Source organism: Anguilla anguilla, chromosome 4, assembly GCF_013347855.1.
Source record: "Anguilla anguilla isolate fAngAng1 chromosome 4, fAngAng1.pri, whole genome shotgun sequence".
In the NCBI taxonomy this organism is placed as follows: domain Eukaryota; kingdom Metazoa; phylum Chordata; class Actinopteri; order Anguilliformes; family Anguillidae; genus Anguilla; species Anguilla anguilla.
The window spans coordinates 12,561,071-12,586,084 of NC_049204.1; the positions used below are offsets into that span (position 1 = coordinate 12,561,071).

The following is a 25,014-nucleotide window of genomic DNA, read 5'->3' on the forward strand; positions in this document are numbered from 1 at the left end:
TTGGAGTGATAAAACCATTCATTACCACACTGTAGACCAAGATCTCGGTGATACCATCAGTGGCACCTCTCTAGCTGCTACCTCGCCTCTTGATAGCTGTATCGCCCTACCCAGTATGATCCAGCTGTAATGGGCGTTTGTGTGTCACTCAGTGACGGTTGACAGTGAACTGCTCCCACTTGCTCATGAAATGACTCAGTGAAAGACGCAGAGATTTTTTGATTTAGTTCAAGGATGAGGTCATTTGTGCTTTTTGTTAAGGGAGTCAGTTGGGTAAGGCTATTTTTGTAATGGCCATAAATTGCCTTTTTGGTAAAGACGGGTCTTGTGGGGTGCAACATTAGTGCACCCCAGTGTCTCCTGACATTCTGACCTCCACTGACCTTCGCATAGAAGAGATTCTGTTTTCTGAATGCACGAGAGTCCGCCTTGTACCCCTTATTTGGGGTCGTACCACTGTGTTACTACAGCTGTTACTTGAGAGAGAGGTTTTTAAACCTCGGCTGTGTAGTCATGTAAGAATGAGACCAAAAACTTAAACAATTTGGGTCAACCACAGTGTCTGGACTTATCTGTGAATGTGAATGCTTCCATTCTCAGTTGCTGCTTCTTTTCACAGGGATTGCTTCTTTTCTATGAGTGTTTCCATTTAGGAAAGAATGGAAAGAAATATTCAGTTCAAATTTTAAACATCAAATTCAAATATTGACACTCTTACCAAAAAAGATACTTGGTCCTGTATGTTCAGGAAGGTGAGTGAATTTCTGTACATTCACTTGTATTCAGTAATCTGAAAACAAGCCAGAGGTAGAAAACCCTGGTTCAAGCCCGCTGGTTTTATGGTTGCACCAAAATGATTGTACACCTGATTTCATTAAATGCAAGTGGCATGCTAAATGAGCAATAGACAAGGTATCCAAAGATCAGGATTTGCTATTTAGTACATTTTTTAACCAGAAGGTAGAACTAATTAGTGAAATCAGCTGGCTGAGTTCATGGGTGGAAGCATAACATGGCAGGATTTTTACTTTCTCACTTTTTCTACCTCTGGTGAAAACATTCTTTTTTTCTGAAACATCATTGAATCACATTTAAAAGATATTATGTTCTTCATGTGGCTTCAGCTCGAGGGCCTTTTGCAAATGTTAAACAAGAATTGTAAGCTATCTCAGTTATTTACAGCATGATTGCCCCTGATAATTCAGGGAAGCCTATATGTTTATACTCCCTCTGATGCTGGGGTCCGAAGTTCAGACCTGCTACTCTCCACATTAATGATTCCTGCAGCAACAATCTGTTTCCTGTTGCAGGGGGGAAAAATGTCACTTCTTGGGTGTAATGTGTTGTTGAATATTTAAAAGCCTGATTAAATAAACCAGCTGGGATCGATACTACAGGTTATAGCTGGTAAATGGAATAACATAGAAAATGACTGAACCCCTCCGTTCCCTTGTGAAAATGACACTGAAAGCCCGGGGGACGTAGAGAGACGACAATGAGAGAACGGGCTCCTGGGTTGTAGATAAAGGAACTCTTTGCGCTCCTCTTTCCTGGATCCCGCTCATCTTGGGCGGGTCCCGGTGGCACGGTTGTTTCAGAGAGAGCAAAGTCAAAGAGCCATAAAGCCGAGCTGCGCCGGGGGGAGTTGGCTGTCTCCAGGTTCACGGCCACTGCGCGGACACCGCGGGCTCTCTGAGGCGTACACACGGTCGCCCCCCCATCTCCAGGGCAGAAGCTCCTGAAGACCGTCGGATCCAGAATTCTAGAAGGTAAAAAGCTTAAGCGCAAGCTTCTCTTCCGGATTATTTTGTCTCGTGTTCAAGGGTGGGCCTGGAGGACTACAAGTTTTGAGTGTTTTTTGAGGCCTGATCTCTCTCGGCCAACCTCTACTGCGATTACAACTGAGAGAGAAAAAATTACAATTTGACTTACCGTTTTATATTCATATTTGGCCTAAATTGTATGCGTACCACAGCAAAGAGGACAAATGACGAAAGGATTTTGTACATGATAGCAGATATTCATCACAGCTGTTGCTAAAGATCATGTATCCACAGGCCATAATGGCATTGATGGTGTTTCGGTGTTGTGATGTCATGACTAGGATTTCCTGGAATACTTAAATGAACTTAAAGGGAAATGGTTTCCTGTGGTATGCCTGTAAACTTAGTTTTCAGTGATACTACCTGGTAGTAAATTACAAATGCAAACCTATTCATGATGGTTGAATTGAAGTCTAATACTGGTTTTATTGTTTTAATGTAATTGTGTAGCAATCTGTTTAGTATAGTGTACATGTCTTTCAGTAAACTTCATTGATTACCAAGGAGTATAATTCAAACTGCACTAAATAACTGATAGGAATGAGTAAATCATAGCAGGCTGAATTTACAATAGCTCAGGACAGCAGGTTTAGGGTGGAGACAGGCCACCATTTTCTTTCTGCTGTCACCAATCATTTAGCACTGAAACCACAATGACTGGAGTCTGAACTTCAGAGTGCATGTATATGATTTCAGTGGGAGGGAAGACAAGCCTTGCTGAATTTCCTTTTATTAAATAAAAATTTAATAGATATTTTCTTATCATTTCTACATGTAGGTTTGAGGACAGAACTCAGATATGGTGCTGCTAAGAAAGGTAAGTTATGAAAATGGCAATGTCTATACACCTGTTTATATTACTTGAAACTGTAGTTTGTTATTAATGAACTATTTGTTTGAATTCCAGATGGTCTTTAATTAGATATCTTCAATGAAGATAAAGACCTAAATGAACCAAGGATCTTCAATCATTGTGTATAATCTTTAATTTTCCATCAAAGCATTAGTGTGACTGCTGTCATATTCAGCATGACTGTCTGGATCTATTGGCGTACAGGGGGATTACGTCTGGGTGGAGTCCACTTCCGGGGTGCCAATTGGTGCACAGATCCACCTCACAGACACTGGACAACTCCAGCTTATTGATGATGAAGGAAAGGTACAGGACCACTGAGAGATCATCTCATTGATGCGAATGGCTTTTCTGGCCCTATGAGACAAACCCTCTTAATGTAATTTCAGGAGCAACTGATCACCAAAAAGAATGAGGGTACCATCAAACCTATGCACCCTACCTCCGTGAATGGGGTGGATGACATGATCCGCCTGGGGGACCTCAACGAAGCAGGACTTCTCCGAAACCTCTTGGTTCGACATAAAGAAGGAATAATATACGTAGGTTCCCCTCGTGCTGTGGTAGAGCACTCAAATGTAATCTGTATCAGGAAAAAAAAATGTACATTCTGATCTTGAGGTATTAGTTGTTTAGCATAAGAATAAGCAATGCTTTTAATTACAAATGTTGCGTTCATTTTCGTAGGCACGCTGAAAGAATGGCGACTGTAATCTGGGTGTATTTTTCAGCTGTCAAAAAAGAATTGATTAATAATTGTTACAACAAGCATTCCAAATTCCCTGCCTCAGTAAGTGTATGCAGTAGACTGTGCTACATTGCCAATCACAGTATAGTGTTTCTCCAGAGACTGCCAAATTATTGCTTGAAAAAATGAACTGCATGTTATTTGGACTGTTTCTGGGAATGCATCCCAGAGTTCACTTAACTGTAAATTACGTGTGCTGTGTGCTCCATTCAGACGTACACAGGCTCCATCCTCGTGGCTGTGAACCCCTACCAGCTGCTGCCCATCTACACCAATGAGCAAGTGCAGATGTACACCGACCGCAGGCTGGGCGAGCTGCCCCCGCACGTCTTCGCCCTCGCCGACAGCTGCTTCTTCAACATGCGCCGCCACCGCAAGAACCAGTGCTGCATCATCAGGTCCGACACGCCCCCCCCCCCGGGGCCCCTCCACTCTCACCTCCTCTCCTCCCCATCCTCACTGCTTTCATTCAAGCAGGCCAAGATATCCACCTCTTGAAAATTTAAAGGTCTTTCTTGAGATGATGTGTTCACTATACTGTCTATGTCTTTGAAATCTGACAGACGGTATTGTGAAATCTGCTGCTTTTTGGAGCTGTGTGGTGCCAGCCATTTTACCTTATGCATATTTTTTTCTTTTGGACATGATTGTGGAAATGACACCAGTTAAAATGAGATCCAGATTCGGTTCAGGCTAATCAGATGAGAACTACGAGCAAATATCATCTGTCCTTTTTTATCAATTTGTATTTTGTCTTGATATTTTTAGATATGTTATGCAAGTGTGATCCTGTATGCAACTTTCTTTCCTCATGTTTATGAAGTGCACACATACATGGGCCATTTATCTACTGTTATTGGGAATTTGAGCGTGTGAAATTTCTTTGAATAAGAAAAAACAAAAGAGAACTGGACTTGTCACCTTCGGCACATGGGTAGTAGGCAGGTTGCTCGCTGAGAGGTGAGAACGGGTCCTCTCTACAACGCGCTCACGGTTTCAGCCATGTTCCTCTGCGTCAGTGGGGAGTCCGGAGCAGGGAAGACCGAGAGCACCAAGCTGATGCTGCAGTTCCTTGCCTCAGTCAGTGGCCAGCACTCCTGGATAGAGCAGCAGATCCTCGAGGCAAACCCCATTCTGGAGGGTAAGCAGCTTGCTTTTTTTCTGGGAAGGTTCCTCCACTTCGCCTGCACGCCGTCGTTCATTTTCAGGACGTTTGCAATATGTCGTCAGTGATTAACGGCACCTCGACGTTCCCGTAGCTTTTGGTAACGCGAAGACTGTCCGCAACGACAACTCCAGCCGCTTCGGGAAGTACATTGACATCCACTTCAACAAGGGCGGGGCGATCGAGGGGGCTCAAATTGAGCAGTATCTGCTGGAGAAGTCACGCGTGTGCCGGCAGGTGAGACAAGCGGTGGATCCCCTCTAAACTTAGCGTACATGCAGTCACGTGACCATGGAAAAAATACAATGCACTAATAACTAATGTTTTTTTCTACAGCAGTGGTTCCCAACCCCGTTACTCATTTGTCCATAGGAACAAAATGATTTCAGATTTTTCTTTAAAACGTTAAGATTTAACGTGGTTAACAATTGCATATGCGCACACGTGCTTAAAAGCTGTCCGTGGCACGTTATCTATCCTGATTAAATTGCGTCTTATCTGCACAAGGGGCAGAAATCGGTTGATAATGTACTGTAATGCACTGTGGGATATTTGTGCAATTTCCTGTAATGAACACGCCATTATGCACTATAACTGATCTAATTCAGGCTGCAGAAGAGCGGAATTACCACATCTTTTACTGCATGCTGATGGGAATGACTGCCGAGCAGAAGAAGATTCTTTCCTTAGGAAACGCTGCTGAATACAACTACCTGACAATGGTAACCTCAAACTCTCTTTGGCATCTCTTTTGTTGGACAAAGTGCTTGAGTAACAGGAGAGAATACATATTATACGTAAGCTCATTTAACACAGTAAAATGTCCAGTTGTTCAATCAACTATTACAGAGTACATATGGTCCCTAATCAGGGAGTTGAAATATCACTGAGCATTTGTCTGTGAAGAATTTCACGACTGTATGAAACAGCTGAAGAACGTGGAATATCTTGAACTCTCTGCTCTGCAGGGAAACTGCACCACCTGTGAAGGGCGGGACGACCTTAAGGAATATGCCCACTTCCGCTCGGCCATGAAGATCCTAATGTTCACAGAAAACGATTCTTGGGAGATTTCTAAACTGCTGGCTGCACTCCTCCACCTAGGCAACGTGGACTTTGAAGGTAGCCATTTGGTTCTCCCATAAGCTGGAACAAAAATATTATCATCTTCAGATCATCATCTTCCTTTAACCCATTTGTTCTGTTTACTTATTAACACCTGTGAAATGTTAGCCTGGGTCAAATGCACCCAAGATATTATTTGGATTTTAAAGCAATATAGAAATAATATTTATGAGAAAAAAAATCTTTATCTCAATTCCAAACAATATAAGCAATATATATGGTTAATAGTTTCCATTTAACTCTGCTTGATTACATTAAATTGAAATGAAACAAGGTTTTCGTACTGTACATTGTTGATATTTTTTTCTTTATATAAGATGTTGTTATTCAAAGAAACCATATAGGCCAAAACACAATACAGCAAATACAGGTCATGAACAACAAACAGAAATGCACATTTACACTGGTTTCTGTCACTGATTATAAATAAATGTCTAAAAACTGATGTTAACCTTGAAGCCTTTTCATACTTGCTTCCTGAAATTTACATTTATGTGAATTTGAAAAGGGTTGTACATCTCTCAAAAGTGTCATTCCTTTTATTAAAAGTTTTAAATGGGTCTATTTGACCCTAACTGAATACAAGGGTTTAACTTCTGAGGCTGTTTGATTGTAATTCTGTTTTTTCTGCTTTTTAGCCACCATCATGAATAACATGGAGAGCTGTGATATTCTGACATCTTCTCATTTCAATATGGTCACCAAGTTGCTCGAGGTAAATTAGCATTTCTACATAGATTCTGTCTGTTTCCTTAAATCACATTGAAGGATCCTACATTTGATTGTAACTCATATTTGGTCTCCCTTAGGTGAAGTCCAAGGCTTTGGAAGCTAGTTTGACACACCGCTCCTTCATGACCAATCGAGAGAGTGTCTCCAAACCACTCAGTTCTGGACAGGCTATGGATGGCAGGGATGCCTTTGTCAAGGTAGAGGAACAAGCAGACATTTTGCCAACAGTGCAAAATACACACCATCATTCCCTACCCAAAATGAACTGCACTCACCTGTAAAAGTTTGCCCATCAAACAAGTTTTGATTCTTCAGCAGATCAACTGGCTTGGCCTGCTTTAAAGCAGATGTCATGTTCACTGATTGTATCTCTCAACAGGCCGTCTATGGCAAGCTGTTTCTGTGGATTGTGGAGAAGATCAACAGTGTCATTTTTAAGCCCCCACCAGAGGACACTCCCAGGCAATCCATTGGCTTGCTGGATATCTTTGGCTTCGAGAACTTCACACAGAACAGGTGTGCTCATAAATCTGCTGGCATTTAGTGTACCGACAGAAGTAGTGTGCAGTATATACATTTTTTTTCATGCTACTTACTGCCTTAAATCAGCAGTTTCCACTGGAAAAATATAATAAACAGCAGTCAACGGCACAAAGTAATATTACACCTAAGCAACAGTACAGTTTTTATCAACAATTGGATCACAAGAACTATATTTATTGTATTGTAATTTGCTAAGTAGAACGGTTGTTAATTAGTGGAAAAATCGAGAAAAGGTATCTGAAAGAATGTGTTGGGCCATCCAACTCATTACCCAGCATCTGGATTTGTATAACTTTGCATAATGTTGGCTTTTGTGTGCCGCAGCTTTGAGCAGCTGTGCATCAACTTTGCCAACGAGCAGCTGCAGCAGTTCTTTGTGAAGCACGTCTTCAAGCTAGAGCAGGAAGAGTACGCCCGCGAGAACATCGTCTGGAAGCACATCGACTTCAACGACAACCAGCGCACGCTCGACCTGCTGGCCAACAAGTCCCTCAACATCCTAGCTCTGATCGATGAGGAGAGCCTCTTCCCCAAAGTAACTATTACCAGAGCAATTTTAACAGCCTCTTGCTCACATTTGCTGAACATCAATTAAAGTTGTTTTTCATTCCAAGCGGCCCAAGTCTTCAGTCCATGCTTTGTGTGTTCTTTTCAGGGAACAGACACCACCATGTTGAACAAGATGAACCAGGTGCATGGAAAGAGTCAGATCTATATTCCCCCCAAGAACAACCATGACACCCAGTTTGGAATCCAGCATTTTGCAGGAGCGGTCTACTACAACGCCAAGGGTATGCTATATGGCTAATTGAGTATTCACCCAAATCTGTCACTTTGGGGATTGAGATTTTAAGTTTAGAGTCAAAGTATTATGTTCCACACTGGATAGTGAATACCTTTATTTAATAAAATGGAAATATCTTTAAACAAAGTGGAAACACATTTTCTAAACTAAATGGGTTTTACTGTTAACATGATGACGTTAAATTTCCTCTTATGATTCAGTGATATTTTGTGGATGGCTATGTCTACCCTTAAAGTTGAAGGCCTAGCTCAATGTTTTGTCTTGTTCCTTGTCTCGTGTGCAGGTTTCCTTGAAAAAAACAGAGATGCTCTGAGCTCAGATTTCATCCAGCTGGTTGAGACATCATCTAACAAGCTCCTCAAGCAGATTTTCCAACCTGACTTCAATTCAAATGCAGTAAAGAACAGCCCCAACCCAAAGATGATAATGACCCCGACAAACTCTCTACGGGTGAGTTGAGAGTCAAACGTTGCAGTTAAGAGTTCCCAAAATTAGTGTCCTGTAATGCCTACCCCTTTAGATGGTTTCCTAGCTGAGGAACCTATAGTCACCTATTATTCCCAAACGACTTTAAGAATATTCAGATCTGTGTCTCCCCACAGCAAGCTGCAGATACCAAAAAGCGCATGCTAACGTTGAGCGGTCAGTTCCGTCAGTCTCTGGAGTCCTTGATGAAGACCCTCGCTGTCTGCCAGCCCTACTTCATTCGCTGCATCAAACCCAATGACTTCAAGAAGCCCATGGTAAAGCACAACATGAGAGATTTATGAATCCTGGGCATAGCAACCTACCGACTCTAGTTAACCTTGAATAATTTTCAAACTTGCTCCCTGAAATGTACATTTAATGTAAATTTGAAAAGGCTTGTTTCTAGTCCTCGGGCTCTTTTCAGGTTCCAACTGGTAAGCATATTTCCAATATGGCCTTTTTATCAAGCTTTTCATCAAGCTTCTAGTTTCATAGATAAGTTTCAATTTGTAATCTCTATCTTGCACTCAAAAATTTACATCATTGCAATACGATTGTTTATATATACAGCTTAAACACACACTCAGTACATTAGCATTTCAGTATTATATTTTGAATATACCCCAGTACACACTTTTTTTGTACATTTTTTTTTTTTTTTTTTCTCCTGATAGCTTTTTGACAGGGAGTTATGCATACGTCAGTTGCGTTATTCTGGGATGATGGAGACCATTCGAATCCGAAAATCAGGGTATCCCATTCGCCACACGTTTCAGGAGTTCCTCGACCGCTACCGCGTTCTCCTGAAGACCTCTGTCTGTGACCCCAAAAAGGTGAGGGAAAGGCTTTGCTTTTCAATTACACATCATCATTTTTGGCTGTATTTACTCTTGTTTCACAAATAAAATTCAATTTATTTTCAGGAACCAGCAGAGAAATGCTGCGACTTCATCTGTCAGTCTGTCATCAGTGGAGAGGGCGACTGGAAAATGGGCAAGACAAAGATCTTTCTCAAGGTGCCCTTTTACTTCAGTCCCAAAGCCTGAGTTACTGAACTTAAAACCTGATTGAGAAGAATGCATCTCAGCTTTTAATTAATTTTGTGTTTCTGCAATTACCCATAGTGAAAAGAGCATTGCAAAGACCTTGACTCTGGGTTGCAGGAAACCTTTGACCTGAAATGTGTCTGCAGGCATTCATTCCATGTCTTTTGTAGGACCACCACGACACCATGTTAGAGCTGGAGAGGGACAGTGCAATCCACGAGAAAGCCCTGCTCATTCAGAAAGTCCTTCGAGGATACAAACACAGGTTAAAAACTATACTTTACTGGTATACTGCATCTGTGATAATTGTACTCATTCCTATATCCTCAAATTTGCCTGTGAAGTGTACAAGTGACTTCATTCACTTCAAATTTTCCATTGTCACCGACAGGAGTCGCTTTCTAAAACAGAAGGCAGCTGCATTGGTTCTGCAGAAACATTGGCGTGGACATAAAAGCAGGAAACTCTACAGAGCTGTAAGTTGTAATTCAATCAAAGTGGCAACAGGGGGAGGAGAGTAATTGTTGCATACATATGAACACTTCGTTTTAATCAAATTTGTTCACCCACACAACTGTAAGACTTTTTACTCTAATAGTCATTTGTGAGAATATTAAAGGTATACAATGCAGGATTTTTACCATAAAAATATAATAAAATAACCATGCGAAAGCATATATATGATGCACTGGCAATGCTCTGTCTTTATGCACATTTGCTGAATTGATGCACCTTTACCTGTATTTGTTATTCTAAAATGTGTTTGACACATTTCTGGGCATGGCATTCTTTTCTGGGTGGGGAGGGGTGGGTGTAGCTACAGAGCCTGTGGTTTGGGATAAGATTTCAGCGGAGTAGCCCAGATACAGCAAAGCAAAATACAATCCGACAGGGCTCGTTAGAGAGCTAGAGTTAACCTTGGAATTGCTTTTCCTTGGTGGTCTCAGTTGAAGTTTTCCAAGGGAATGAAAAGTGACGTGGAGTTGGCTTGTTTTCTGTTGGAACTGTAAGTAACGTTACCTTCAGCTATCCAGCTAGCTACGTTAGGTAGCTAGATGGCCAAAGTCGAGTAACCTACACAGGGTGAGTGGGCAGGGCTGAAGATGGAGAAGGAGATTTCTTTGATTGTAAACACAAAACCACAGCAAGGCTAAAAAAATCCAGCATAGTATGCCATTAAGTGTTATTTGTTAATGACATCATGTGATATCATTGAGTATAATATAATCTAAATTGTTGTTGTCTGTGTGTTTCCAGGTCCGGCTTGGCTTTGCCCGACTGCAGGCTAAAGTCCGCGGCCGGCAGCTCCACCACGCCTACGGTCAGAAGCGAGCGGCTGCCGTTGTGCTGCAGGCCCAGACTCGCGGGTACCTGATGAGGAAAGACTGGAAGCGTAAGAAGGAGGCTGTGAGGCTCCTGCAAGCTCACGCCCGTGGAATGCTAGCCAGGAATGCCGTCAAGAGAATGAAGAAAGCTGTGAGTTTCTACCATGGAAACTTTAGCCTGTCCTATGGCGCTTTGTCCCTTTGGGGTGCTCTATTTTGCTGCCATCCTACAGTCACGAAGACCAATATTTATTAAGAAATTGCCTTGTAATATGTGCCGTTTTGCAGGTTTTGTATTCATTTCTGCCCTAACTAAACCATAGACATTTGTTCTGACACCCTCTTTAGCCCTTTAATGAGTGTTTTTTTTTGGAATGTTTTTTAAAATTTTAAGTCAGTGTATTTGAACTCTAGAACATTGATTTCTATTACCAGTTGTGATTGTTATATCAGCATTAGAATGTTCAGTTAAGAACATTCTAATCACTTTTTTTGTGATCTTATACCTTAAAAGGGTCAGTCGTCCATGGTTTTGGTGTCAATGCCTTCTGTTTCCCTGTCAGGCCTTCCTCTCAGCCCAGGAGCGCAGGGCTGAGGAGTTAGCTGCTCTTGAGAGGCAGAGGCGCCTGGAGGAGGTACTCAGACAGAAGCGGGAGCTCCTGGTCCAATCCGAATCCATCACCGACCAGGAGATGGTGGACAACATCTTTGGCTTTTTGCCCAGCATGGTCGGAGGCCAGGAAGGACAAGCCCCAATGGGCTTTGAGGTTAGGTTCCCAAAATTTAAAAAAAAAAAAAAAAAAAACGGTTTGTCTCCAAATCTGGAGATCAGCCAGTAAAGGGTGGTAGAGTTATGGGTTGGATTGTTAGTGACACTCTTTCTGTCTCAAGGACTTGGAAGGCAAACGGGCAGTGCTGGAGGAAGTGGACCTAGACGACGCCCCCATGATGGAGGACCCTCAGGAGGAGGATGACTACGATGACCTCGACAACTTCTCCTTCTTCAAATTTGCTTCCATGTACTTCCAGGGCTCAGCCACACCCTCCCATATTCGCCACAGGCTGCACCAACCTTTGCTGTACCACGATGATGAGGGAGATGTTCCGGTACCTACACAGCAGTCTGCTTCATTATTCCTAATGTGGTCTTCAGGCCCTCCAGCCTCTTGAGCTCCTGCGTCTACCACTAAACCATTTGACAGGATGCCATTATGATTTCTTTCTACTTTTGTGATTGTTTAATGTGTATAAAGTCAGGCTTGTCTGAATTTGTTTGTTCCTTTCAGGCCTCACTGACTGTGTGGTGGATCATATTGAGGTTTATGGGAGACATTCCAGAGCCAAAGCAGAAGGTTGTTCCGGGCACATCCTCTGGGGCAAACGAGTCTGTTCAGCAAAATCTGGGCCCAAAACAGAGCAGACGCCTCAGTCACATGGTCGGACTTGATCAGGTGTGCAAACGCACTGTGGAGGATCTGCGTCTTTCTGCTCACTAATGCTCGCACTGGACATCTCCAACTTTTTATATGTCATGTCTTTGTATGGATTTCGTGTCAACATTAGGTCAACATTAGTCCACTTGAATGTCAGAGTGACTTTCCAGAACATAAATCCCACTGCTTGAGACTGTACTATAATCACTTTGTGTCTTTTTCCATTCTCATTATAGAAATTGTTAAGGAATAAAAAACCCAGAAAACCCTCCACTATTTCAGAGGAGGTGGTGCTGAACAGAAAATCCTCCACAATTCCGGAAGAAGGGCCAAAGAACCGAAAGCTTTCCTCAATTTCTGAGCTGGTATGGAAGAGAAAACCTTCCACAATCCCGGAGGAGCCATCAGTAAACAGGAAAGGATCCACAATGACAGAGGACATCCCTCGGAACAGAAAGCTTTCCTCAATCTCTGAGCTGGTGTCAAGGAAAAGAAAACCTTCTGCAATCCCAGAAGAGATTCAAGAGGAGGTGTGATACATGTGTAGCTTTGTACCCTATCTGCAGGAATAGCTTTGTTTTCAAAGAACAGGCCTTGTCGTAAACCCAAAGCTTTACCTTAGCATAATTTGAGGTACTTTTGATAAATGTAGAAGCTTTATACTCATGACCAAAATCCTTACCTATGATAAACACTCTGCTTTCAGCCAGAGGAAGAGGTGGCCACACAGCCTACAGTGCAGACTGTGAATATGGAGGATGAGGTGCTCGCTGGAGAGGGTCCCACCTTGGATCGGCCACTGACTTCTCTGGAAAAGCTTCACATCATTGTGAGATACGCCATAGTCCGGCGTGACCTCCGGTAATAAATGAACGTGTTATAACTAAAAAAATGAAACGTACAGCTGTAGAATGTAGCTAGTTGAGCGTATTTACATTACTGAGGCTGTCATCTGGAGAAGTTCAGCCTAATATCTGCAATGAGAATTTCAAAAAAGTTTATGTATCATTTAAGAGAACTCACAGTGACCTCTCAAGTTTTTTTTTTTCTGCTGAAGGGATGAGATCTACTGCCAGATCTGCAAGCAGCTAGTGGAGAATAAGAATCGGAGCAGTTATTTCCGTGGCTGGATCCTCCTGTCCATCTGTCTTGGCATCTTCCCTCCGACTGAGCGCTTTCTCAAAGTTGGTGAAGCTTGCAATTCGGTGGAATGGCTTTGTAAAATTACTCCGCTTCATTTTTTTCTTGGTTCCTATGAAACCTTCTTTCTTCTTCTTGTAGTACCTCCAAAACTTCATTCGCACCGGCCCTTCTGGCTATGCGCCCTACTGCGCTGAGAGACTGCGACGCACTGTGGCCAATGGGGTGCGTGGAGAACCCCCGAGCTGGTTAGAGCTGCAGGTGAGAGTCCGCTCCCAATCGGAGATAATACATGAGCTTTTAGATGTGTGTATCTGTGGTACCCCCTATCGAATTGTTCAGTCCTTCCCTTTTTGGATGGCAGGCCACTAAGACCAAGAAGCCAATGGTTGTGTCAGTGACCCTGATGGATGGGCGAACTATCAGCGTCCCTGTGGATTCAGCCACAACCTCCAGGGAAATGTCCCAGTTCCTGGCCCAGAAAGTCAAGCTCAAAGACACTTTCGGCTTCTCAGCATACGTTGCTATTTACGATAAAGTAAGGGAAGTGTTTTGTGTCTTTTCTACACATGCATTTATGTGTGCGGTTACACTGAAAATGCATTGGCATTTTGGTTTAATGAAGATTCAGTGTGCTGACTGCAGGTCTTATCTAGGGAGGTTGCTGCAACACAACTGTGACCTTTGATCCTCAGGTGTGGTCTCTCGGGAGTGGCAGGGAGCATATAATGGACGCTATCTCGCAGTGTGAGCAGGAAGTGAAGAGGAAGGGTGGACAGGAGCAGCACGCGCCCTGGCGACTCTACTTCCGTAAGGAGATCTTCACGCCCTGGCATGACTGTGGCCAGGACCCAATCAGCACTGAGCTCATCTACAGACAGGTCATCAGGGGATTCAAATTTGGAGAGTACATGTGTGAAAAGGTAAGTGTTCTTTCCACTTCTCAAGTGAATTCTGACTATATCCTGCTGAGACCCGGCCTAAAATAGATTATAAAGTTTTGACATAAATCTTGGATGACAAAAACATGTTGCAGTGAAGATATTTTCAAAAATATCATTTATTTTATTTTTATTGAATGTCACTTGTCGTGTAGGCTTCAGCGCAGTAAAATATAGGGTCCTTGATATTATGACCGGAGAACAAAAAATGAAATTGCGGAGTCTTAGAAGGATCTTACTGTGTGCACACAATTTTAAAATGTTTTACAGGTGTCATCATTAGAAGCTTTCAAATCAAATGGTACCTCAGTGAAAATTGGTTCAAGTAATGAATTTAAATATAATGAATGTGGTTTGGTGTGAAATTAATTTTCGTTTGTTTTTTATGGACCACTGTCCCATTCAGGAGGATGATTTTGTCGACCTGGCAGTTAAGCACTTTTACGTTCAGTATGGATCAGACAGTGGAGGAGAGAATGCAAAGAATGTGGTCCAGGCCTGCATCAATAACTCTTTGCTGGAAGCCAAATCAGAGGAAAAGTGGGTGCAGATGGTTACCACCGCACATTTGGAGGTAAGATGGATTCATTTTCTGAACAGAATTTGGTTGCCTATTGTCACAAATAAAAACTCATCTTTGTTAGTATTTTGAAGAGAAAAAAAATGTATAAAGAGATTGTAATGCAGTTGAATCCCCCATTTCACCATCTGGTTGATTCTGCTTCTGTCCTTAATATAGTCTGTTTTGAAGTTTAATGGCCATCGTTATGAAGCAGTTTCACTCCGATGTTCTGATGATGTCGCGGAAAGAGGCATTACAGTTTTCCTCCTGTTATGTGACAAATGTGGTTTATTGTGTCCAGTCTGACCAGTCATGCATGGGTCTTGTTGAAACTAAAACATATGTTGTCCTCACTAAACCTCTGAACCATGACAATTCGCCGTTAGTAGTCACAAGGTCAAAAGTCCCATTCACTGAAGGTCCTGATAGATTTCCATTTTGCAGTCTCTAAATTGTCTGGTCATGCATGAATTTAGCTGAAAGCTACACAGAGGTCTTTACTCTACCCCAGAGCCAGTTTTATGGTCAGTTAAATCACAGGGTCAAATGTCAAGCTCACAGAGGTTTTAATTTTTTTTTTTTTTACTTTGTATTTCCAGTCTCTAGCTAATAAACTGCTGTGTTGCTTTAGTTATTTCAATTATTTCTGTTGATGTGGTTATTTACTTGCTTGTATTAGCAGATAGCATATACCAACAGTTCTGTTAAACTGTTAGAACTTCCCCCTTTTGAGGACAGCGATACCCCTGGCATTTCACTGCGCCATTTAATGTGATTAATTTCTCGTGTCCATGCCTTTGTCTTTTAGGGCCCATACATAAATTCAAGGAAGCGAACTGCTGATGTGAAGGCAGAGGTGGTTAATTATGCCCGCAACACATGGCCTATGTTCTTCTCCAAGTTTTTTGAAGTTGTCAAGCGTTCAGGTGAATTAAGTTTTTATGGTCACTTTGTACTTCAGATCCGCCTTGCTGTATTTTAAACTGTATGACCTTTTCACAAAGTATCAAATTAATTACGAACCCTGGAGTTTTAATGTGCTGCGAGTAATTCATTAGGTGTTACTACCATTTTAGACATGTGAGAATAGTCCTTATCTGTAGTTTCTAACAATGTCCCTGAAAACACTGGAACAATAACAGTGGAGTGCTTTGCAATGCACATGTCATGGATTGCTACAGTACAAGCTTGTAATGCAAATCACTTTCTCTTCAATATGAAACTGTATCTGCAATACAGAAACTGTCACAAGCTCCCAAAGGTGAATTCATGCTACGCTTGCCTTTGTGGTATATCTGTGTATACACCCTTTCCTGAGTGTAGTCCTCACTGCTAGGTTCTTAACTGTTTTTGTATTATTCTGTTCTTTAATCAAAGCATCAGTTTGACGCAAGGCTTAGTTTTCTGCTTCGCAAAAAAATTACATCATTAAAACTTTTTGTGGTTTTTGAGAAAATAAATCAAATCGTGGGAGACTGCTGTTCTCTTTGGAGTGAATGATGTTAACTTTAAAACTTTGAGTACCCTTTTCAACCTGTTACAGTACATGCCTAATCGCATACTTGTGACAGTAAGGCTTTCAAGAAGTGCCTTTGCTGAACTGTAAAAATACAAATGCAGTGAGAGTAACTACAAGATGGAGATTTCTGTCATTTAGGCATTTGGTGATTTCAGTTTTTATGGGCGATGATGCTATGATACTGCTCAGACTAAACCCCAAATTCAGGTCTGTGTGTGTGCGGCACAAATCGTGCCGTCCACTGGGTGCTTTTTCCACTGTAGCACAAAATGCCAGGCTGGCATTTAGTAGCTTTGTTGTTTATGAGGGAGCATTTGCCTTTCAGGGGCCTTTTCTGTTTGTGCTCACTGAAGGGATTTAAATGATAAGATCACTTATCTGATGTTAATTAGTCTATTGTGGCCTTGTGAATTATTTGTTTCACTTGCAGGTCCTGCATTGTCTAAAAACAAGTTCATTGTTGCGATTAACTGGACTGGAGTCACGTTCCTGGATGAAAAGGAGAAAAAACTTCTGGTTCTTTCTTACCCGGAAATCACCGTTGTCAACACAGTGAGGTACAGCAGGCCACACCATCATAATGGGGAATAGTAATGCAGTAGTAATGAGTCAGAGGTTTAATGTTGATTCACACGTGGAAGGCGTTTTAGAGACCAATGAGAAAGCTGAAAGATGAAATTGTGTCCAATGCGTCTCTTCTCCTCAGGGATGGCAAGGCCTTCGGGCAGTCTGTCTTTCTTTCCACACTGAAAGGAGACTTCACCCTCAGTTCCGTCATGGCGGGGGACATAGCGGAGCTCTTACACATGTTTCTAGGGGGACTGAGAGACCGTTCCCAGTACGCCGTGGCCTTGCAGGAGGCCAACAAGCAAGGTAAGAAGAAAAGGGCCTCCATTGCTTTCTGAACCCTCTCTCACTCTTTGGAATTCCCATCAACTGGCACCCCAGTGACACCTTTTCCTCAGATGAAGTGACAAGTGACAAATGACTCTGTCTGCAACAGTTGGGGGTTTTGATAAGTCTATGAAATGGGGGGTAGTTTTTTTTGGTTGCTTAGGAGCAGCACCATGGGAGTTCCCTTGAAGTAATTTGCTCCCTGTCTTTCTAGACGACCCCACCTTCCTCAGCTTCAAGAAAGGAGAGCTCATTCTTCTAATCAAAGACGATGATTATTCCCCTGACCGTGGCTGGATAAAGGGCAAAAATGAGCGAACGGGTAAAACCGGAGCAGTCTCCATGGATTCCATCTTGATTCTGCCCACCCTCACCAAGCCCACTAATGAAGTGTTGGTACGAGGCTGCCGAATGCATTTCAATAGCAGTCGCTCCAGTGCACCAGTGGAGCCAGTGCTCACGTTCTCTTCTTCGTTGGTGTTTTCAGAGCCTGTTGAACCTGTCCCCTGATCAGAGGAAGACCATTCTCCAGGCCAACCGGAAAGAAGCAGGCACAGTAGAGAGAGTGGCACCCTTTTCACTCAAAGAATTCTCTTTTGAGTACTTCAGGTAGACATTTTGTTGCTGGAGTTTTCTTTTGCAGCTTTCTTTGTGTGTAGACATTTCACTTTTGCATGGCCCCATTGTATTTTGTTTGGTGCCTCCAGGCAGCCCTCCAAGGATGTGAACCGGCAGGTGATGTCCAAGGGCGCGGCACCTGAGAGACTGTGGGCCCACTCCCGGGAGCCCCTCAAGCAGTCGCTACTGAAATCACTAGTGGGCAACCCAGAGCTCAGCCACCAGGCTTGCCTGTGCTTCACTGATATCCTCTGAGATCTGATACTCTGTATGCACAAAAAGGCGTAATAAATCCCATCACTTGCATTTTTAATATTTCTCACAATTAGATAGTATAGTCTAAACAAACAACACTGTTTCAAAAGCAAGGCCTATTTTGTCATTCAAATTTTATGTACTGTCAGAGCATAATGTTTCATGTACTCTAAGAAAGCATGCTTTGTAGGAGTTTGAGCCTCAAGCTCTCCTGCAGTTGTTAGGGAGATCAGTATATCCTGTCTTGGTGATCTAAGTGAAACAGTGTGGAAGGAACATTCATGCTCTTCTTCCTTGACCTTGCCTGAACCCATCCTGAAGTATATGGGGGACTATCCCACCAAGCAGGTGCAGAGCTCCCTGGAGCTCACTGACCAGATCTTTGGCCCCGCCACACAGAAGGAGGCCCTCAGAGATGAGGTCTACTGCCAGATCATGAAGCAGATGACCAGTAACAACAACAGGTAGCTACATGTCTCTATTTACTAAAAATCCTTAGGCAGCTGTTTAGCAACTATGACATTTGACATGGGCATTAGTGTAGTCTAGTACACTACACTAAATAACTGATTTTGCAACTGGGGTTGGAAGTTCAAATCTCAGCTCGAACGCTCCAGTCAAGTCCTTGAGTAAAGTGCTGCATCTGAATTATTTAAACAGGAAAAGGACAAGTAATAATAATATACAATCCAATAAAGTGACATATTAAATCATTGTAAAAATGTCCTAGTCTTAGTTTAATGTTTCAGTGTTTTGTATTTTATGTTTCTGCAGTTGGCTTAAAGCCACAATAGTCTTTTTGATTTTGGAGAGATACTCATAGCTTATGTACTGCAGAAGTAGTTGGCAGCTGTGCTGCATCAAATATTTGTTAAAGTTTTGTTAATTTATGCTCATTTTTCAGCCAATAAGTCCAATAAACAGAGGGAAGTTTGCACAGAAATTCTGTAATGGCCATCCCAAAGAGAGGTTATGTACTTCACGACGCGGTTTTAGTTGTGCAAGATCCAAGCAATATATTGGTGTGCTGGTGCTGGGGGAGGATTCCTGCGAACCAAACAACCTCAGCTCCTGCCATGAACCTTGTTCTGGCAGAGCAGTGCTCTCCCTCGGCTGAGCCGCACTCGGCTTCATAAGTCCCTTTGCACAAGAGCGTCTGCTGAACGAACGTGACGAGCGAATGGCTAATGGTCGTGCCCGGTGGCGCTTTGTACCCGGCTCTTTGTTTCAGGTTCAGCTTGGAGCAAGGCTGGCAGTTGCTCTGGCTGTGCTGCGGCCTCTTCCCCCCGAGCCAGGCGCTCCTGAAACACGCCAAGCGCTTCCTGGAGACCCGGCGCAGGGAGCCCCTGGCATCCGACTGCCTGCAGCGGCTGCAGGCGGCGGTCAGGTAGGCCCGAGCCGCAGAAACGCGCCGCCAGCACGCGCTGATTCAGAGCTAAGCTACTGAAGCCAGTTCAGTTCCCCAGATCTTCGTTATCTACAGAGTTTTCCCCAGTACTCTCAATTTCCACCAATTTAACTCCTTTACCCTTTGTCCGGGGTTATCCTTCCCCCTATGGCTTTGAGTCCATCAGTGTGCAGGCAGCAGGACAGCACGCAAAGACCCATCTGGGCGGCACCCCCCTCTCCACACTCCCCAGTATCACTTCATCAGCAGTGTAGCCCAGCCAAGCGCGTGCCCTGCCAGCTGGGGGGGGGGGGTGATTGATGGCAGAGCAGTTGCTGCCACTGCTGTTTGGGCGCATCTGCCAACACAACAGCGCAGGCCTTCTCTTGGCTGGAAGGCAGCAGGGATTCCTCGGGGTGTGAGGGAAAAATCCTCATGGCTTTCAGGCCTTGTCTTTCAAAGGTCCTTGTGTGCACGCTCTCGTTTCGATGGCCAATGTGTTGCGGCCAGCGCCATATTAGGGGGTCGAAGTTTGCATCACTACTTGGACAGAGAATTGCTGAGTTTTGCTGAACCTTCAGCAGAGTTTCCAGTAACCTCAATGAATTTATTACGAGCTGAAAGCTGTCACCAGGTTTCTAACATCCCAGCAGAGGGGGCAGCCCTATCTCGTTAGCCTCTGTTGTAAATCATGAAAGGTAAGCCAACTGGGCATGGACAGTGCGAAGGGTGGAGACATGGAAGGAAAGTGCAGTACCGGCTGGAAGTAGCGTGAGTGGATCAGGTCTCCATTCCTAGGCAAAACACACCGCCCCAGTGCTGTGATGGGAGAATTATTGTTCTTCGTTACAGTTGGAAAAACTGACCCCTTGGTGTTATCACAAAGGTCAGGGGTGTTCCGACTGACACCCTGGCTGTATTTACAATTGGGTTCTGTGAAACAGGAAATGTAAAGTTCACCAGAAGCATTGAATGAAGAGACTTCATCCCCAAGAAACTTAAGAGTTAAAGTTTAAAATTGAGCAACTAACAGTGGAAAAAAACACTGAAAGGTTCCTTTCATTGTGAAATAATTAGAGCAAATGTAAAGCAAATATATAAAATTCTATAAATAAACTTATCTACATTCATGTGTTTGATTACTTGACTCCATATGTGCAACATACAGTATGATGTATATACTCAGTGGCCACTTTATTAGGTAGACCTATCTAGTACTGGGTGGGACACCCTTTTGTCTCCAGAACTGCCTGAATTATTTGTGGCATGGATTCAACAAAGGGCTGGATAAATGCCTTTGGGACCTTGCCTCAGCCAGGGTGTCCTAGACAATGGTGGAAGTGAGTTAACAACTGTATATACATGGGTTTGCTTTTGTAGTCTAGGTGCTACATAAAAGGAAGTCATCTTTAATATCATATGTTACCATAATTTGAATATTTTCAAATTATAGTTTGGACTTTCACATGCAGGATGGATCCCAGGAAACTTCCTCCTCACCAGGTGGAGGTTGATGCCATCCAACAGAGCAGCACCCAGATCTTCCACAAAGTGCACTTCCCCAATGACACCGACGAGGTAAGGGATTCTCAAAAACACGACAAGTACTTGTGTATTGTGTTTTTAATTTCCCTTTTGCTCACGTGTGTCCAACTCTGCTACCGTCAGATCTTCGAGGTGGGGACAAGCACCAGAAATCGGGACCTCATTCAGACCATTGCAGAAAAGCTGAGTCTGGCGTCAGCTGACGGCTTCAGCATCTTTGTGAAAACCCCAGACAAGGTATGTCACAAGGCGCTTTTGTCTTTGAGACAGATCATACTGTCAACATAGGTATCATTATTATTTAAGATTCTTAAAAAAAATTTCCACAACCTTATCAAGGCTCACTCAGAGAATGTTGTATAGTATAGTAAAATAATTAGTTATATTCAAGAAACCTGTTGTAAAGTGTAGTAAAAAAAAATAATGACAATTACAATGCAAATTACATTCTGCATTGTATTTTAATTTCTAATTTATTATTCATTTATTATTCATTTAATATGCCAGAGCCTACACGTGATGATATGTGACAACAGAAAAGAGCATTCTACTACTGTGTCATGGGGTGTTTCTGATTCAAAAGTAATTTTTGTTATTTTGCTTCCTTTTAACTTTCAGTTTCTGGGTCTGAACGAAACAGACTACTTCTATGACAGTCTCAGACAGATCACTGACTGGTCGATGAAATCAAAGAGAGCCAAAGATGGTGAGACTATTTATCGTCGAGCGATGAAGGCAGTGTCGCCTGTGCTTCCGCCTCAGCAATCGTGTTCAGAAGTGCCAGCGTATCTGTGATTGAGTGTTCTGTCCTCATATTGCAGGAGGGCCAGTGAATGTGTCCTATTTGGTGTACTTTATGAGGAAGCTCTGGTTCAACGTATACCCTGGGAGAGATTTGGAGGCTGACCTGCTCTTCCATTTCCCACAGGTACATTAAAATGTGCCAGTTCTTTTTCTGTCATCTTCTGAATATTCTTAATTCTGAAGATGATGAGGAGCAGCATTGTAGATCAATTTGTGCGTTCAAGTTTTGAAATTCTTGAAAATGCTTGTTGAATACTTATTCCAGATGTTGAGACCAGTCTTTAGACATTACTCTCTGTTTTCCTAGGAGTTGCCCAAGTACTTGCGCGGATACCATAAGTGTACCAAGGAGGACATGGTCAACATAGCAGCCCTATTGTTCAGAGTGAAGGTCGACAGTGACAAGACACAGTTCGTCATGATCCCCAAGATGCTGAAGGAGCTGGTTCCCAATGACCAGCTGAAGGCCATGTCCTCTGAGGAGTGGAAGAAGGTGTGGAGACTATGGCGTGGTCAGGTTTCTCTCTGACAGGCTGATCCGCCATCTTGGTCATCCTGTGGGCAATAAATGCCAAGAAGTATATAGTACAGTGAAGTACAGCATCTAAAGTTATTCTTCCCTCGTTTTCAGCACATTATTGCCACCTACAACAAACAGGCTGGAAAGACTGTGGAGGAGGCAGTAGTGGCTTTCCTGAAGATACTCTTCCGGTGGCCCACATTCGGTTGTGCTTTCTTTGAAGTCAAGGTACGAAATGGACTGAGGCGCACAAATGACCTAAACAATCATTGCATTTCATAAGTTTATTACCGTGGATTGCATCCTCTTGTTTTACAGCAAACATCCGAGCGTAATTTCCCAGACATTGTGCAGATTGCCATCAGCAAAGTGGGAGTCACAATCATCCACCCTAAAACCAAAGTAAGAGCCAGTTTTACATTTTTGCCACTTTCATTCAGCTTCTTTATGTATATTGTATCATTTCTTTTGGTGTTAATTCAAATCAAATTGTGATATTCTTTTTTTCATATTCATCAGTTTTATTGCTGTGCATTCATTTTTAAGTTGACAGTGAGAGCTTTTCTTTGCAGAATATTTACAGCTTACTTTTCTTCCAATTTCAATCTCAAGGATGTTCTGGCCACACATCCGTATAACCAGATAGCTAACTGGTGCAGTGGAAGCACTTACTTTCATATGACCATCGGCGATCTTGTCAAGGGAAACAAGATTCTTTGTGAGACTTCACTGGTAAGATACCTGCAGTCAAATATTCCACTAAGCCGTTTCCTATGAGCTTCAACAAACAACGACAACCACAACATCAAAACAAAAATAGTATTTTTGTGTCTTTTCTGCAGAAAAAAACATCTTTTATATGTTTTGTTATAAAACTTACACCCATTTATCTTTCATTACCAGGGCTACAAAATGGATGACCTTTTGACCTCCTATGTCAACATGTATCTCAAAGAAAGAAAAGCCCCTCGACCCAGAAATCCACGCTCAACTAGCCGACAGTGAGAAAGAAAAGTAAAAATAAGTCTACCTTTATGTAATATCATCCTGAGACCCAGCAAAAAAAACTATTTAAATTTCTTGCATAATATTAATACAAGTGTCTTGGATGGCAAAACCATGTTGCAGTGAAAATATTTTCAAAAATATTATTTATTTTATTTTTATTGAACGTCCCTTGTAGTATAGGTTTCAGAATAGTAGAATATAAAATCAGATTAAGATCGGAGACTCATATCCCCTACGAGGGACAAAAATAAATTCTGGGTCTTAGGAAGATATAGAATAGAATAACTTAGTTGGCCTTCAGTTTTAAATATTTGGTCTGTGTGAGTTGCAGTATGTGAATGTGAACTGTGTGTGGTACAGAATGGCTAGAATTTGTTTGGATGCATATCAGTTGTCGATTATTGAAGTTTTTCCATCATGAGAATTATATGTTGAACTTTATTGTTGGAATTATAATGAATGTATAGTACAATAGAAGTTTGTTTCAAATATTCAGGTAAACAATAACAATTTCAAAGAGTGTTGATTAATCTAACGACATGTATGTTGTACGATGAAATGTCAATTCTGGAACAGGAGTTGCATAGCCCCAAATCTCTAAAATTTTCTTTTTAATGATTGAAATCGCTCTAAACTATTTTGAACAGTTGTGTAAATTCTACAATCATACAATGTATTTTTGTTGGGAAGCACTGAAATGAGAGGAGTGTGAATGTAAGACATGGAGTAATGTAAGTGGAACAAACTTCTGAACAAACTTTCATTTGCTCTTGTTGCCAAATCCCTTTGTCTGCAGTGACCTTACTCACGCTATTACACATCAGTAAAGGGCTGTGATGATTGAGCCATAATAAAGTTAGGGAACTGAGAATCATTTTCTGCTATACACATTTTTTTTTTTTTTTAATTATTGTCTGTTCTTTCTGACTAAAACAGCCTTCACAGAATTAGCCAAGCATAGCATGCATGTTTGAATTTAGCCTAATAAGAAAAATTGGCAGCACTCTGAGATGTGCTTCATAGCCATACCCTGAAACATTAAACGCACCTGCTTTGTTCCTGGAGGACAGATTAGCTGAAATCTGGTGTGGTAAAATTCAATCATTACATTATTACTTTAATTGCATTTAGCAGATGTTCTTAGCCAGACCAACTTGCATTTTTACATATCCATTTCCGTTTATGCATCTGGATATATATGAAGCAATTTAGGTAAGGTACCTTGTTCAATGGCATTGTCCTACTTGGGAATTGAACCTGCAACCTTTAGGTTACAATCCCTGTTCCTTACTACCCAAGTATATAATTAGTTTGTAGCCTGTCCCAATCGCATACAACCTGTTCTTAATGTAACATACCAATCACTACACATATTAATTGTGTGAAAGAAGAGCTGATAGTGGGCTAACTGTTGTGAATGCTAATTGTTGTGAATAATACATTTATTTCAGTACCCAATTAAAGACATTGTCCATATTTCAAATTTGAGAAATTTGCATGGGAAAGATATATTGTTAAAATAATTAAATATATATATTGAATAAATGATTCTTGAAAAAGACTATGAAATATTTATTTCTAAAGGTATGGCCAGGTATACTGAAATGTACATGCAAAATAAATGATCAATGTGAAAAAATGACTGTCATATGCAATGATGTTCAGTGGTTGGTACTGTGAATAACATGATAGAGTGATTATTAGGGGATTCAAAATAAGGCCTTATGCTATGTACTCAGCTAGCAATAGCTGAAA

At 42.1% G+C, this 25,014-nt stretch overlaps 1 protein-coding gene across 1 annotated transcript; it reads left to right on the top strand.

Annotated features, from left to right (window-relative positions):
* Positions 1-1,619: 1,619 nt before the first annotated feature.
* LOC118224788 (unconventional myosin-VIIa) lies at positions 1,620-24,133 on the top strand. The gene is made up of 48 exons (XM_035412496.1): positions 1,620-1,769; positions 2,602-2,640; positions 2,881-2,982; positions 3,066-3,218; positions 3,638-3,822; positions 4,444-4,565; positions 4,684-4,826; positions 5,198-5,311; positions 5,558-5,711; positions 6,353-6,429; positions 6,524-6,643; positions 6,826-6,962; positions 7,314-7,524; positions 7,645-7,780; positions 8,078-8,244; positions 8,397-8,537; positions 8,937-9,095; positions 9,186-9,278; positions 9,479-9,573; positions 9,700-9,784; positions 10,566-10,784; positions 11,197-11,400; positions 11,525-11,740; positions 11,920-12,084; positions 12,303-12,596; positions 12,773-12,927; positions 13,124-13,250; positions 13,348-13,467; positions 13,571-13,744; positions 13,902-14,129; positions 14,554-14,721; positions 15,518-15,635; positions 16,659-16,785; positions 16,935-17,101; positions 17,337-17,518; positions 17,610-17,731; positions 17,830-17,984; positions 18,306-18,459; positions 19,227-19,382; positions 20,855-20,960; positions 21,051-21,164; positions 21,546-21,633; positions 21,749-21,855; positions 22,039-22,224; positions 22,363-22,479; positions 22,570-22,653; positions 22,864-22,983; positions 23,155-24,133. The coding sequence occupies exons 2-48, from the start codon at positions 2,623-2,625 to the stop codon at positions 23,254-23,256; spliced, it is 6,687 nt and encodes a 2,228-aa protein (XP_035268387.1). The 5' UTR covers positions 1,620-1,769; positions 2,602-2,622; the 3' UTR covers positions 23,257-24,133.
* The last annotated feature ends 881 nt before the right edge of the window (positions 24,134-25,014 follow it).